This window comes from Thermobia domestica, chromosome 1, assembly GCF_964235325.1.
Source record: "Thermobia domestica chromosome 1, izTheDome1.hap1.1, whole genome shotgun sequence".
NCBI lineage: Eukaryota > Metazoa > Arthropoda > Insecta > Zygentoma > Lepismatidae > Thermobia > Thermobia domestica.
The window spans coordinates 397,075,359-397,092,079 of NC_137454.1; the positions used below are offsets into that span (position 1 = coordinate 397,075,359).

At 34.5% G+C, this 16,721-nt stretch overlaps 1 protein-coding gene across 1 annotated transcript in view; it reads right to left on the reverse strand.

Moving 5' to 3' along the window:
• noi (splicing factor 3a subunit 3 noi) overlaps positions 1–16,721 on the reverse strand; it is a 44,084-nt gene that overhangs the window by 2,414 nt on the left and 24,949 nt on the right. Inside the window, exons 7-11 of the mRNA XM_081732787.1 lie at positions 16,330–16,466; positions 8,389–8,544; positions 4,259–4,442; positions 1,763–1,873; positions 472–562 (exon numbers count right to left, since the gene is read on the reverse strand). Of these exons, the coding sequence (XP_081588913.1) occupies positions 472–562; positions 1,763–1,873; positions 4,259–4,442; positions 8,389–8,544; positions 16,330–16,466 (679 nt within the window). The remainder of the gene's footprint in view (positions 1–471; positions 563–1,762; positions 1,874–4,258; positions 4,443–8,388; positions 8,545–16,329; positions 16,467–16,721) is intronic.

Genomic DNA, 16,721 nt, shown 5'->3' on the forward strand with positions numbered 1-16,721 from the left:
TTATTTACTACTCTTTTGACATGAAATATGACATATACATGTCTTTGCCGATTGTACACATACTAACATTATAAGAAATACCGGGCGAATTCGTTATCAAATTATATTCCTACAACAACATATACCTGTACATAGACATGCGACAAGAATTTTGGACATGAGTGTACCTATACACCTTGGCCAAAAGAGCCTTGCTTTGTCTTAAGACGCTTGGTCATTGGGTTCCTACAAACTCACCAACCAACAACCAGAATATCTAAGAGGAACTTATATTTTATGTGTAATAATTATTACTCTTATATAAGAACAAACTTTTATATAATAATAATAAAAGGTGATACGGAAGTCCCCCCGCCAAAACAAAAGTAATATATTATTTTTTAGCTCTACCCTAAAAGCCAGAATTCTACATATTATATATATATATAACATATCTTTAACTACTGAAAACAATATAACAGAAATACTTACAAGAAAGAGCATCCTCAATTTGTGTGACGTTGGCAAAATGTGCTGTGTTTGGAATTCCAAGACATCGCATTCCGTGAGCATGTCGCCATTCCTACAGAACGAGAAAAGAATCCAAAGCATAATTACTTGCTTTAGTGGTCATTCATTTGATACTATTGAACTAGCATCGGTACTACACAACTCTGGCACTTCAATAATCGTAGCGGAAACACGTAATCTGATCATATAATGTTATTTGAAATACATTGGTCATATATTATTAGTAAAATATTTCAGTAATGTCAAACACATTAGATATTCTATGCTACGGAGAGTGAAGCAGCTGTCACGGGTTGTTTAACCATTTGAATGTTCCACAATATTATTCAAGTAGCAGTGTCACATGTACAGAATGGGAAAGAGTTTTATCTGTATAGCGTGATATTTTCTCAATATTGAAACCGGAAATGTGGTAGTAGATTTCTACCATTTTCGGTTTTTGTATAGGGATTAGAGTGAAGAAAGAATATATTCTTGGGACGCTTAATTTATTTCAGAAAACCGCTTCTCGTTACCAATTTTACTCTATAGCGATAAATGTTAAAACCGGAAGTGGTTGATTTCTGCCGCTTCCAGTTCAAATAGAAAGTTTACCCTTTTAAATTTATGCTTTTTTACAGGTAAATTATGTAAATTATGGACTTTCAGTCAAGCAGCTACAGTATTATCCCTATTTATTCTAGGATCACAGTTCGTACTTCATTCTCTTCAGAATAGAATAGCCTTTCAAACGGTACCACTCACATGAGCCTATCACGTACCCCAAGGAAAGAAATTTTGAGGGAAATAGGGATTTCTAATGAAAAAATTCCCTTTTTCTATGTTTGGATCCCTCTGCACCCCCCTGTGTTTACGCACAGATCTCAAAATCAACTGCAAAATACTAAGGTGTATGCTGAATATGTGTACACAAATTCAGGTTTCTAGCTTGAAAAGTAAGGTTACAAATATTTAATAATGTGCTAAGAATATCCCGACAATACCCGAGATTCCCGCATAAAGCAGGAACTCAGGAAAGATTTTCCTGAGACATCCTTATTTATTCTAGGATCATGGTTCAGAACAACCTTCCAACGATACAATTTTCAGTCTAATTTCATCCCCTTCTCTTTTATGCACTTACCAAGAATTATTCTCACACCATTAGATTACGGGGTCCCCTAACATATCAATATCAAAAATTAGCTCAGATTATTTATTGTTCATTTTCACTACCAATACCAATGTAAATAAGAACGGAAAGCATACTTACTGCAAAATGTCTCTGAAATGCCTTTGGTCCTTTGTACGTATAGTTGCCACATATTTCACAATTGTAGCTGATATTCAAGCCATGCAATTTATAAAGCCAGTAAGGAATTGGCTGAAATAATCAAATATAAAAGAACAATTACTATTTGTGTTTTAATGATTAATTACTTAAATCCATACATACAAATATATTAAACGAATTAAGTGACAGGAGAGAAATTTCTCTTACGATCTCTGGCGATACTTCAGAGGTTTTTCTTTTTAAAACTATTCAATCTGACAATAATAGTTTACTTGTGAAATAAAATAAAATAAAGTGCACTTCCAACGAACGTATTCCTCCTCTTCGGAGGTATATGATGATACTATGTCCCATTTGTCTAAGTTTACAGGAAATCAATTTTATCATGCCGATTGTTGCTTTTATCTATTTTCTGCTACTGTTTGTTGAACTACTATAACAAAACGTTACCATTAAGTTCTTTATGATCAACAAACAATAGCAGGAAATAAATAAAAGCAACAATCGGCATGATAAAATTGCTCTTCTGTAAATTTAGACAAACGTGACAAAGTGTCCTATATCTCCGAGGCGGAGATTCATATTTCACAAAAATAAATGCCATTAATAATTTAACAATGTCATTCATTTAGCTCGAATTTTTTTTTTTTTTTTTTAAAAGTTTTAAAATTTATTGACAAAATAGTTACGTGATTTTATAGAATGCATTTTCATTACTTATTAAAGAATACTTACCAAAAGTACACAAAATTATTTGTGTACGTTTCGGCAAAACGTTATTGCCTTCCTCAGCAGATATGTTTTTAGAAAACGAACACTGTGGAACTGCATCCCATCGATTATCTTCTTCCAAATAGCATAATATTTCTTACGGGATGTAGTTCCACACACGGTGTTAGTTTACTTAAAAGATATGTGTTGAAGAAGGCAATAACTTTTTGCCGAAACGTACACAATTAAATAATTTTGGGTAAGTACTTTTGTGGTAAGTACCTTTCAATGAATATTTATAAAATAGTTTCAACATTGCACGAGGTCCTTTTAATTTGCTGTGTGGAAAGTTCTTATTTATTGAGGTGCACATAAAAATAATAATTTGTGTTTATGAAGTATTTAATTGGACAAATCGAACCTATAGGTCTATTCTATAGCTATCCTTACATTAATAGTGTTTCAACTTTATTATTTTTATCGTAGTTTTGACAGAAGATACACACGTTTAAGGGTTTTAAATTATTCAAAAACGAAAGGAAGATACGAAAATGTAAAATTTGCAACTTGTTGCTTCCAGAAGATCATCGGTTTGTCTTTCAAATACTGCAAATGATTATTTACAAAGTTTTGCCCTCAGGGATCATGGAGATAGTGTTAAAAATACAAATGAGTAGTCCTTACGTTTTTCATGTGACTATAAGTACTTCAGTATTCAGTATAAAAGGATCTGGATATATCGAACTAAATACCATCAAGTTGAAACTTATCTCGTGGATTGATGTATATGGGTGAGCAGTGGCGTATTTAGGGGGGGGGGGGGCTATCGGGTTCAAGCTCTTCCCCCGAAATAAATTTGTTAGTTTATTGCATTCGACATACAACAATAATCCTTCTTACCATTTCTAAGAATTTCATTGACTTTCCATTTTCTTATGCTTTTTATTTAGAAATAATACTGGATTTGTCAAATTCCATTCCATGTAAGAGCTGCGTTCATTTTTTTATCTTTCTTTCGTTCATTCTACTCCTTTGTTTCTTTTTCTTAGTTGTTACTTCTTTTCGTTTCTCCTATCATACTTTCGACCGCTGTTACTTGTGATTCAAGTCGGCCGTCGTCAGTAACACCAGCACTAAGAGGAGTTGATAAGCGAAACATGTTCCACACCAACTTGCATGGATATCAACACAACGAGACTTTAGTTATTATAGCAAAGGAATATTTACATCGTTTCGTTATAAAGAAAGATAAATGTTTGAATTAAAGAAAATCAAGAGGGGGAATAAGTAGCCCGGGAAATTAGTAGGCCAAGAGGATGCTTCCTTTTTATTTATGAATAGAATAAAAGGTTAGATTCACTGCTAAACTTCTGTGTGTATTATATTACATAAGATTCACTTCACCAATCTATAATTCTTGCTATTAAAACTTCAATTTATGCATAAATTAAAATATATATTTAATTCTCAAATTCAGGTGGCCAATTGCTCCCCCCTACTTCCCCATGTTGTGCATCTAAATACGCCACTGTGGCTGAGTAATACAGACAGAAGCATTAGGCCAAGGAGCCATGCTCAGCATTTTTTAGTTATGACTTTATGAAACTAAACAGTCTGTCCTTCCTTATTTTCTAGCAGAGAAATGATAGAGAGATGAACGACAGAACGTTGTTCATATCTTCAAAGTTATATATAAGTATAATGTTCAATTGTTTCAAACAAGAAGACAAGACCTAGCATAAAAAATAATTTTAAAAAAATTACCTTTCCATCCCAGCCAAGCGGCAGATTCTTCGGATTGTATGGAATATCAGCGTCTTCTTCGTCTTCTGACTCAGATGCACTCATTTCAGCGTCTGAATCATCCCGCTCACCTTCAGTGCGCGCTTGTTTCCGCTGAACATTCTCTTTCGTTGCGTTACGCTGTTCAGACAGGAGCTCTGCTAACCTGAGAAAGAAAAAGGTTTTAAAACATTAATTTCCAAAACTATATATTTTTTTTTTTTTTTAATAAGTTTTACGTATATACAATTTTATTTTTATATAGGTTTACAGTTTGCAACTTTATCCATCACGACTCTGGAACTCACTAAAGGAATAATTAATACTTCTGATCACACTACAGTGTAACGGTTTCGACAACTTAAAGTTATCTTCATCAGACACTAACTGAAAGAGATATCTTCAGAGCATAGAAATTTATACTAAAAGTGAAAGTACTAAAATTCATTGTTTGTATGGGAAGCCACATGAGTTGTACTTCCCCGGGTGTCATATGTCGGCCACCTGCTCTGTACCCTTAAACCTGTGTTTATCTTTTCCGAACATATGTAACACATTTATTGTTTATACTTGACCAGTTGCCTTAAAAACTTTTCTTTAATATTTCTTTCTCTTAATAAAAGTTTTTTAAGGCAATTGGTCAAGTATAAGCAATAGGTGTGTTACATACGTTTGGAAAATATAAACACAGGTCGAAGGGTAATTAAGTCAGAACAGGTGGCCGACAGATGACACCCGGGGAAGTACGACTCAGGTGGCTTCCCATATAAACAATGAATTTTAGTACTTTCACTTTTAGTATAAATTTCTGTGCTCTGAAGATATCTCCTTTAGTTAGTGTCTGATGAAGATAACGTTAAGTTGTCCGAACCGTTACACTGAATTTAGGTTACAGTTTATGTAAGTACTGCGTATATCAAGATACAAGAAATAAAATTGATTTAACAGTGCTCCTAAGGGTAGGGTTTATTAAAAGCGCCTTGGTCACTGATTTCTCTTTCAGAACTTTTATTTTGCTGCCCACTGATGGAATTAACGAATGTGAATATTCTTTGCCAATTGAGATCTTAATTCAATTTCAAGTCAAAGTACAATCTTCTCCGTCTTTTCCCACTTACGTGGGGTTGACATTTCTGATGATTCTTCTCCATAAAGCCTTGTCCCGGAATTCTCTTCCTGTTAGAAGTCATTCTGAACCATGCTCAATCATTTCCTTCTTGATTTCCCTCTACCTCTCTTCCCATCCGCTTCCACCGCCATTACTCTTCTGATTACATAGTCATTTATGCTACTCATTAGATGGCCATAGCACTGCAGTTTTCTTTCCTGGATCTTTCTTTGATGTCTCTGCAACGTTGGGTGTTCCGCTTACTCTCTCATCCCTCGCTCTTTCTTCTCGTTATCCACACACCCAGCGTGGCATTCTCATTTCAGTAACATTCCATCTTTTTTTATTGTGCTTTCTTTATTGGCCATGTTTCTGCTCCGTCGACACTGTATCATTGCCGGTCCAATCATTGTTTTGTAAATTATTCTTTTATTCTTCACCGTGATTTTGTGGTCACACAGAACGTCACATACTTCCAATTTCACCATACTTCTTGTATTGTGTGTTATTTAGACCTGCTATACACTATGAAATAAATCCTAGGAAATATCTAAGAATTTTTCCTAGAATCAAAATCGCAACATGTATGGCATCAGATCGCATGTCATTCCCTATATTCTGAACGATCCTATGAGATTTCTCTTGTTTAGAGCACGTTCTATTTCGGAAAGAGATTTCGTAAGATTTCGATTGAAGCGGCATCAGGTGAGAGAAAGTGAAAACAAATTTGTTTTCTCCTCGCCTGCTGTATGTGAGTGAAAGAGCAAAAATACTCGACAAAATGAACAGTGGTGCAGGGACTAATGAGGTAAGTTTTGCTCATTTATATTCTGATTTTTATGCTTTTATAGAAGTGTGCAAGTTAATAATATAGCGCCCCTGGTATTAATATGAGTGGATCCCCAACGTCATTCGGTCACACAGGAAAACTCTTCACGTGTATGTGGGCCGCAGTGGCTCGGTGCTAGAGCGTACACCTCTGGTGCATGAGGTTTCGAGTTCAAACCCTGTTCCCGCCAAGTGAACTTTGTGGTGGACAAACATTGTGTGCGTGGGTTACCTCGGGGTTCTCCCGTTTCCTCCCACTTTCTTCATTCCATCATTTCATTCATTTCTCATCATCACCGTCTCCTTTAGCATAACCGGCATAACCGTGAGACGTAAAACTCAAAGATTTCATTCCTTTTTTTTTTTCTTGACGACTTTCTACGAGATTTGTAGCAAGATTTTTCTGAAGATAAATCCTAAGATACTTCCTAGGATTTATCTCATAGTATATAGCAGACCTTACACGTCCAAACCACCATTCTTGGCAACAGATAAGCCTAAATATTTAAACATTTTCACTTCATTCAATTTTTTTTTTTTTTTTTTTTTTTTCTTTCTTGTAGCCTTACTCTCCCATTTCCTTTTCCGTTCAACAGATATTCAGTTTTCTTTCTACTAATTTTTAGCTCTCTATCTTCGAAAAACTTTCAACATCGTTTCTGTCTATATTACTTAGTACAATATCATTGACAAACATCATATACCAAGGAACTTCATCCCTCACATGCCAGACATTCGTGAAGATTCAGGTGAAAGTACAGTGAAACTTCTAAATAACGCACACCGATGAGATACGAGTCTCCCGGAATGTTGTTGCAGTTTTGGCGTTTGTGATACAACCACAATGAATCTGCTACAGTACTGTCCTTACGTTGCCTAATTGTAAATTTGACAAATGTGAGTCGTAGCTGGGGGGGGGGGGGGAGCGGGTTGGTCAGCCTGGGCGCTGATAGCAAGGGGGCGCCGAACGGGCAAGAACAGAAAAAGTGTTGGAAATGAGTAAACGACGAGTCGCCCCGAAAACTTATTGGCGTCCTATTAAATCAATATTGTCGTCGGTTTGCAAGGAAATAGATTTTTTAAAAAATTTCTTGCTCGCTCCCCTCGCAACCAAACATCTGAATACGACTCACAATAAGGTTTTACTTATTACCTTAAAAAATATTATATATGATTTGTTAATGACGATGTGATATACAAGGTGCCGAGTAATGACTTATAGTGTACACAGGAGCGCTTTCAAAATCGGAAACGGTCCAAGTCTGAAATACGTGTTCGGCGTTTTAATTGTCATGAATCTGCTTAGTTAATCACACTTTCTACACAATCAAATTAATCACGATGGTGAGAATGAAGGTATGAAAATGAAAGGAGTCATGAGACACAGGCAAGTCGCTGTTTGCGCGAGAATATTAACAAATTGAGAGTGATCGAATAACTATTTTTTCTCGAAATTTGTATGAAATTGTATATTAAATTTATTTGTTCAAATTCAATAGATAGTACATATTTGGAAGCCCCGTATTATATATGATATTTATATGATTTTTGTGTGTGTGTATTTGGTTAGTGTATTTTTAATATGCTATTTAACAATAAGTAACCTTAAATTCAGAACTATCATTCATTAAGAAACTAAGTAATTATTATAGTTTCAAACTAAGCTATATTTTGGATTGTAAATACAAACATTAAACATATTATTCACCTCCATTGATCAATATTGAGAAATTCCCAAAGAAGGTCCTTCTGAATTTCCGTTATATTTTATATATATTTCTACCGTACAAGAACTAATTAATTGTACGGCCTATGGAACCCGGAGCTTCAATGCCGCGTTCACAAAAGCTCTCCAATGGCTTCTGTCCTTAGCCAACTGGATCCAGTTTCTACTTTGTATTCCTATTTCCGCGAGATCTACTCTTGTTTTCCATCTGCGCCTAGGTCTTCCTAATGGACAGTGAAGGTGAACGCCCTTCCAAACGAAGCTTTCCAGAAATGTTTCCAGTCATGGATTCAACGTTGGAATAAGTGAATTGCTAGTCAAGGACGGTACTTTGAAGGAGATTAAATCAAATTTCATGAAAACTTATTACTTTGTTTTAATAAAATTATTCACCGTATTCTTTGATCACACCTCGTACCTATATAAAATGAGAATGTTTTATGAACTTACTTGTACACTTGGGCTTCCAACGAAGCGATTTCCTTTTGTTTTTCAGACTCCTTCCCTCTGCCTACTTTTCCTGGTTTGCTCTTCGCAAATAAAGACGGATCAAGCGCCTTCTTTCCTTTGGTGCTAAACAATCTCTGGGCACGCTCTTCTAATGTGCTGTAATTAAAAATAACATTAAGTTAATTACATGGTGGGCTCAGTACATTTGAAGAATGAAATAAATACATAATATAAAAGCTTTAGCAAGAAATTGAGTGAGATGTCTACAAAAAAATATTTTCAAAGATGCAAATACATAGGTCTAAAACACTTTCAACATAACAAACAGTTTCGTAAAAATCAAATTCCTTTTACAACCCAAGCTTAGTCCTTTACACTTGAGGAAGAAAAATGTTTTTATTTCACACCAGGCAGGACTGTACCAACTGTATTACTCTCATAGCTGTGCCGTACCGTTCCGTGACTTGTCAAGGTCAGTTGCATATAGAATATAGATAATCTAATGCCTCATGCTATGGTTCAATTTGATTTACCTTCTAAAGATTGTTATTAATGTTTTTAACTAGACTACAACGGGGTATTCAAATCGATCTGAACATATTTTCCGTATTTAATACAATTTTGACTGGTATTTAAATGTTAAAAAGAGCTTAAGAGCTTTAAATTGGTAAGTTTTCCATCATATAATACAGTCAAACCTCTGCTACCGGACACCTCTCAGTAGCGAACACTTCCATAATAGGGACAAACTATTTTTTCCCCAGAAAAGTATTGGTATTGGTACGGGGATAGAACACTATAAAATAATTATATTAATATGGAAGAGAACTCTCCATTTTACATGTCCTGCAAAAATATGTATATTGGTATGGAAGAAAGCCCTCTATTTTACATGTCTCAGCAAAAAATATGTGTATTATTATGAGAGAGAACACTCCATTTTATATATTCCAGTAAAAATATGTGTATTATTATGGCTAGAACCTTCCATTTTACATGACCCAGCAAAACTATGTCTATTATTATGGCTAGAACCGTCCATTTTACATGCCCTAGCAAAAATATGTGTATTATTATGGCTCGAACCTTCCACTTTACACGCCCCAGCAAAAATATGTGTATTATTATGGCTCGAACCTTCCATTTTACATGCCCTAGCAAAAATATGTGTATTATTATGGCTAAAACCTTCTATTTTACATGCCCTAGCAAAAGTATGTGTATTATTATGGCTAAAGCCTTCCACTTTACACGCCCCAGCAAAAATATGTGTATTATTATGGCTCGAACCTTCCATTTTACATGCCCTAGCAAAAATATGTGTATTATTATAGCTCGAACCTTCTATTTTACATGCCCTAGCAAAAGTATGTGTATTATTATGGCTAAAACCTTCCACTTCACACGCCCCAGCAAAAATATGTGTATTATTATGGCTAGAACCTTCCATTTCACAGACGCTCACTGTCTTCTTTACTCCGAATGTTTTTAGTAACCCCTTTTATAACGAACATAAATTATTCTAATTTTATACGCATTCAGCACAGAAAATAAATCTTTAATTTGTCAGCTGATTCAACGGTTGTAAACAAATTCCCATCAGAAACTAGTGTCATCAGGATTATACAGCAGACAACTATTGCACACTTTTCCCCAAATAAATCACAAGCTGTCAAGATTGGTTACTTCTGTCTGTATTTTCAGTATTTAATAATAATGCTGCATGTAGTTATTGGTTTACTTTTACCTCCGACACAATCAGTAACCAAACTAAGGAACTTTGTCGAACATATAAGGTGTACTTCGAAAGAAAATTAACACATAAGCACATTGTATTTTACAATACAAGCCCGTATAAATATATCCACCAGCTAGATTTTTTCTCTTCAAGGAGAATTATCCCTTAATTTACAAGTAACTGCAGTACAGAGTACATGTTTCGATGTTAGCCTATGTTTACTTGTTAATTCCTATCATTCTTTTAGGTATTCATAACAACGTCGTCGTCGTCGTCGTCGTCGTCGTCGTAGTAGTAGTAGTAGTAGTAGTAGTAGTAGTAGTAGTAGTAGTAGTAGTAGTAGTAGTAGTAGTAGTAGTAGTAGTAGTAGTAGTAGTAGTAGTAGTAGTAGTAGTAGTAGTAGTAGTAGTAGTAGTAGTAGTAGTAGTAGTAGTAGTAGTAGTAGTAGTAGTAGTAGTAGTAGTAGTAGTAGTAGTAGTAGTAGTAGTAGTAGTAGTAGTAGTAGTAGTAGTAGTAGTAGTAGTAGTAGTAGTAGTAGTAGTAGTAGTAGTAGTAGTAGTAGTAGTAGTAGTAGTAGTAGTAGTAGTAGTAGTAGTAGTAGTAGTAGTAGTCGTCGTCGTCGTCGTCGTCGTCGTCGTCGTCTATTTCATCTTATGTATGTATTAATAACATGTTTCCTAATTATTTATATATATATATATCAATAATAAATAATCTTTGTTTTTTCCAGATATAACCACAAGAATACACGCCGAACGAAGTTAGTAACTCCACGTAAACTTTCTATCATCGATAAATTAGAAGAAATCAATTATATAAATATTTTGCACTTTTGGTGTAAGGCTTCTAAAACTTACATAACACCTCTTTATAAATGGTTCATTATGTTTAAGTAACTAATCGTCAGGACTGTTAACATCAAGAAATATGCCGTTGGACGTTCGTAAACGATTTATTAAGACCCTGGTATGGAGCGTGGCGCTTTACGGATCAGAGATGTGGACATTGAGAAAAGATTAAATATCCAAACTTGAAGCATTTAAAATGTGGTGTTGGTGCAGAATACTGCGTATATCATGAACCGAAAGGAAAAGGAATGAAGACGTACTAAAGGAAGCTAATGGAGGACTACAGATCATGAAGATAATAAGGAAAAGAAGAAACAGCATGCTTAGCCATCTTATTCGGCACTCCAATTGAATCACCATGCTGATAGAAAAAAAAGGCAGAAGGGAAACCAGGGAGAGGAATTTCAAGGATAGAGCATCTAAATGCAGTTAGAAAGAGGAGACATTATTAAAGTATAAAACAGCTCTGTCAAGAGAGAGAAAAGTTTTAAAATTTCCATGTTGCTCATTAACCTAAGGTTGAAGTGAACAACTAGAGAAGATATATATTGCAGCTCTGTACCAATGAACAGCCTTGAGAAAGTCAATACCGCATTATTAATGAATTTACGTATTGTTGACATCTTAAAAATGTTTCATGTTTATAATATCACATAACTTACTTAACTACCATTGTTACTGATAATAATAAAAATACATACAATAATTAAATTGTTACTAAGGTTTTTCTTTGCATTTTATTTAGATTCATACGAGAAAAGGAAAAAGTAATTTAATAATTTTAAGAAAACAACATTAACAAAAGAGAGAAATTTAAGCTAGGAGAAAAATCATTGAAGATGATACAAAGTTTCAAGTATCTGGCTTCAGAAGAAATAGCAAATGAGTAAATGAGAGAAGAAATTACTCGATTACAGCAAAGAAGGAGGACCTTTGCCAAAGTGTGAAACTTCTGATAAGATATCGTAACATAGAGAAACTAAACATCTTATAAAAAAGTACTTCATATCGACAATAATTTATACTGTGTAAACATGGACGACGAAGGAAGCAGAGCAGAATTAAAACAACTGGGATAAAGACAAGAAAAGGTAAACTACGAAATGCTCAACGAAGAACAGGAAACTTCATGCTTTGATAGTATGGACAATTATTAGCGAACAGTTACTAAAGTTTCTCTATATCAAACTGAAAGCAAAACGGAATAGGGACATCACTATTCCTAATAAGACAGAATACTTGCGAAGGAAAATCTTAGCTACCCAACTTCCCATAAATCGTAACGGCACAAGTCCAGCTTCAGAACAAAAAAAGATAAAAACACGCAGGTAAAACGGTTATACCCATGAAGAATCAATAAAAAAATAACTGAATAATACTTGAAGAAGTTTGGAATCCACGAAGAATAAGATGATTACAATGCTACAATACAAAGAGTAAGGTAATTTAGGAATTAACGAAGAATAAGTTAGATAATTATACAGGGTGTTTCAAAATGAATTTCGGGGTTTTAAGGCTTTGTAGTACTTATTACAATTAACTTACAATTATAAATAACATCAAATGAAATAGAAACTCAGTTTTGTACGCACGGATGTGCATGCATTGTTTCCTCTGTCTGCCGTTAGAAAGCGCTAGTAGCAAAGATGGCGACCAGTTGCTGCATTACCATGAAGATTTTCTGGTTCGTGTCGTCTTCAGTGATAAATGAACACTTTATCTAAGTGGCGATGTGAACACTCATAATGTTCGCATCTGGAGGTCAGCAAATTCCCACGAGATAGTACAGTTACAACGAGACTCCCGTAAATTGAATGAGTTTTGTGCCATATCCCGGCAGAAAGTTTATGGGCCTTTCTTTATCGGTGAAACAAGTGTAACTGGTGCTTATCATCTTGATGCGCTACAACTGTGGCTGTTTCCTCAATTTGAAGGTGAACCAGAGAACTTTATTTGGCAGCAAGATGGCGCCCCGCATCACTAGCATAACGAAGTACGCGACTGGTTTAACGACGTTGTACCCGACCGCTGGGTTGTCCGCAGGATGCCAAATGACAGAGCTTGTTTCGCAGCATGGCCTCCACGTTCACCAGATCTAACGCCATGCGATTTTTACTCTTGGGGATTTACCTTTGGGGTAGGATCATGTGTATGCGCCTTCGCTACCAGCTAAACCACCCGACTTAAGATAGAAGACTGAAGCAGTTGTTGTACCAATTACTCCAAACACACTGATCAAAGTTTGAGAAGAATTCGCGTATCGATTCGATATGTACCGTGCGAAGAATGGTGATCACATTGAACACTTGTAGCACAAACTATTTGAGTTGCTCTTTCATTTGATGTATTATCTATAATTGTACGTTAAATGTAGTAAGTACTACAAAGGCTTAAAACCCCGATATTCGTCTTGAAACACCCTGTACAACACATCACATACGGTAAGTTAGGAATCCATGAACAATAACTCAGAAGGTGATAATTATGTAATACATTAAAGGAGCGAGGTAAGTTCGAAATTTATGAAAAACAATTTTGTTGAATACAGTGACGAAACTTAAGAATCCATGAAAAATAAGTAAGACATAAGCAAAATTACGACTACAAAAATACAATTTGTCAGCGATTTGACGAAGGGTCATATCTCAAAAATCTCACCCTTTCAGACAGATAGAAAGAAAAATAATTCCATAGAGGGGAAAGCAGTTAAATATGTAATAACTCGTTACCTATTCTAGATAATAATATCTTAATAATTCCGAATAATTATCTGGAATAGGTAATGAGTTACTACATACTTAACTGCTTTCTCCCCTATGGAATTATTTTTCTTTCTATCTGTCTGAAAAGGTAAGATTTTTGAGATACAATTCTTCATCGAATTATACAATAGAAGGAGTAAGGTGAGATGGGATTCTGTAAAGAATAGTGAAGTAAGTTAGGAATTCATAAAGAATTAGTACCGAAAATGATCCAGAATTTACATTACACGAAATAAGGTAAGTTAAAAACCCATAAAAAAAAAAGATAAAATAAATATATAATATTAAAGAATGAGGTAACGGAAGGAATGAGGTAACTAGGGGTTTATAAAGAATAATTAAGAACAATTTTTCAATACGGCAAGGAAAATTAGGAATTTATGAAGAAAACTAAGACAATTATATAATACACGAAGGTAAGTTAGGAATTGAAGAACTACAATAAGAGACAATTATACAACAAACGAAGTGAGGTAAGTTAGGAATCCGTGAAAAATAAGTAAGAACATAACATAGTAAAGGAAGTCACTTTACATCCGGTGCTCTTGTATTTCTGTAAAAACTTAATCGTAAAAAGTGTCTAAAAAGACTCATCTTCCCAAACATACATTTTAAACAATACAAATAAACGGACATAGTTCGAACAGTTAAATGTGTTAAATACTTTTTACTACTTTGTGGACGCTTGGAGTATTTAGCTATTAAAGGATTAAAAAAAACACATAATGTCGCAAAGATTTCTTCCAGTTTGCAGTAGGAGTGCTCGCGATTATGGCCTCAGCACTGCCTGAAATATTGAAGATTAAATTTTAACAAGGATACAAAAGCATCCTATGCAAGGTGAGTTTCATTTCTATGTTAAAATGCATGCTAGAGCATCTAAAAGTTATTACAAGAAGATAACAATTATAGAATACAAGGAGTGACGTATGTTAGAAAAAAAATCCTTAAGTTTTACGTTCCACGCTTATGCCATGTAAGCTAAAGGAGACGGTAATAATGAGAATGAATGAAATGTGGAATGAAGGAAGTGGGAGAAAATGGAAGAACACGAAGAAAACCCAATTTACACAGTATTTGTGCACTCACTTCGCTCAAGTTGGGACCGAACCAGGGACTTCGCGCACCAGAAGTGAACGGTCTATTACTAAACCACCGTGGCCTCTAGGTGTAAGTCAAGAACAATAGCCTAAGAAGAATTAATACGATAACAATTCTACAATACAATGAAGTAAGTTTTAAGTCTATGAAAAATAAGTAACAAAATAAGAATTATATAATTCACAGAGTGAAGTGAATTAGCAATTGATGAACAATCAGTGAAAAGATAACCATTATACAATTCACAGAGTGAAGTGAATTAGGAATCGGTGAACAATCAGTCGAAACATAACCATTATACAATTCACAGAGTGAAGTGAATTACCAATCGATGAACAATCTGTGAAAAGATAACCATTATACAATTCACAGAGTTGAGAGAAAATTAGGAATCGATGAACAATCTGTGAAAAGATAACCATTATACTATTCACAGATTTGAGTGAAAATTAGGAATCGATGAACAATCTGTGAAAAGATAATCATTATACAATTCACAGAGTTGAGTGAAAATTAGGAATCGATGAACAATCAGTGAAAAGATAACCATTATACTATTCACAGAGTTGAGTGAAAATTAGGAATCGATGAACAATCAGTGAAAAGATAATCATTATACAATTCACAGAGTTGAGTGAAAATTAGGAATCGATGAGCAATCTGTGAAAAGATAATCATTATACAATTCACAGAGTTGAGTAAAAATTAGGAATCGATGAACAATCTGTGAAAAGATAACCATTATACAATTCACAGAGTGAAGTGAAAATTAGGAATCGATGAACAATCTGTGAAAAGATAACCACTATACAACTCACAGAGTGAAGTGAATTAGGAATCGATGAATAATCTGTGAAAAGATAACCATTATACAATTCACAGAGTGAAATGAATGAGGAATCGATTAACAATCAATGAAAAGATAACCATTATACAATTTATGTAGTGAGGTTGATTAGGAACTGACGCAGAATAAAAACAACTGTACAATACATTGAGTGAGATAAGTTCGGAATCTATTAAGTGCATAACAGTTAGTCCCTAAGTGTAAAGGCATAATAGACACACTGAATTCCATTCCATACATTGATTAATTGATTAATAAATACATAAAGTAAGAGAAATGTAATACTATTAAATACGTTTTTATCTTTTTGAGTATGCCAAATGACAACATAGGTAGAAACGAACGCACACGGATTATGATAAAAACAAGAAAAAATATCATTTACCACTACTCACGTAACCTTTATAAAGATAGAGGTAAACGATAAAGCAACTGTATATAGAAAGTTGTCATACTCTCACATTTTTAACAAGTGGTTATATATGTATATATATATATAAAAACCCATAATCGAAAAGTGTACAAGAAATAATGAAGAATAGCTGAGCCGTTTATCCTAATATATAGTACATTTTCCAACTTGTTACGGTCCTTTTGCACCTCTATTACAGTACATGATAGTTACGACATACAATTGTTACTCACCCGCCACATTTCAAGCCAAGTGCCATCAACGCTGACTTCAATCGATCCAAGCCGAGAGACGCCAACTCTTCCCAAGAAGAAAATGCTGACAGATCCAAATGGGCTCCAATGTGTGTCAACGCACTACCAGCTTCTTTCTATAATATTATAAGAAAATGTTTTAATTGTGATACAATTTTAATCACGAAGACAATTTAGGTAAAATATGTGGAAGTATATATTAATCTAATTCCATTTCAATACCTTTTAGGTGTATATAGTGTCAGCGTCTGCATTCTGAGTGCAAGATTCGCTTCATAAATCCTTAATTGGTGTCATATCCTCAACCCTTTGCCGACTATTTTTTACAAATACAAATTGACATCAACGTACGATATACGCAGCAAAGACAT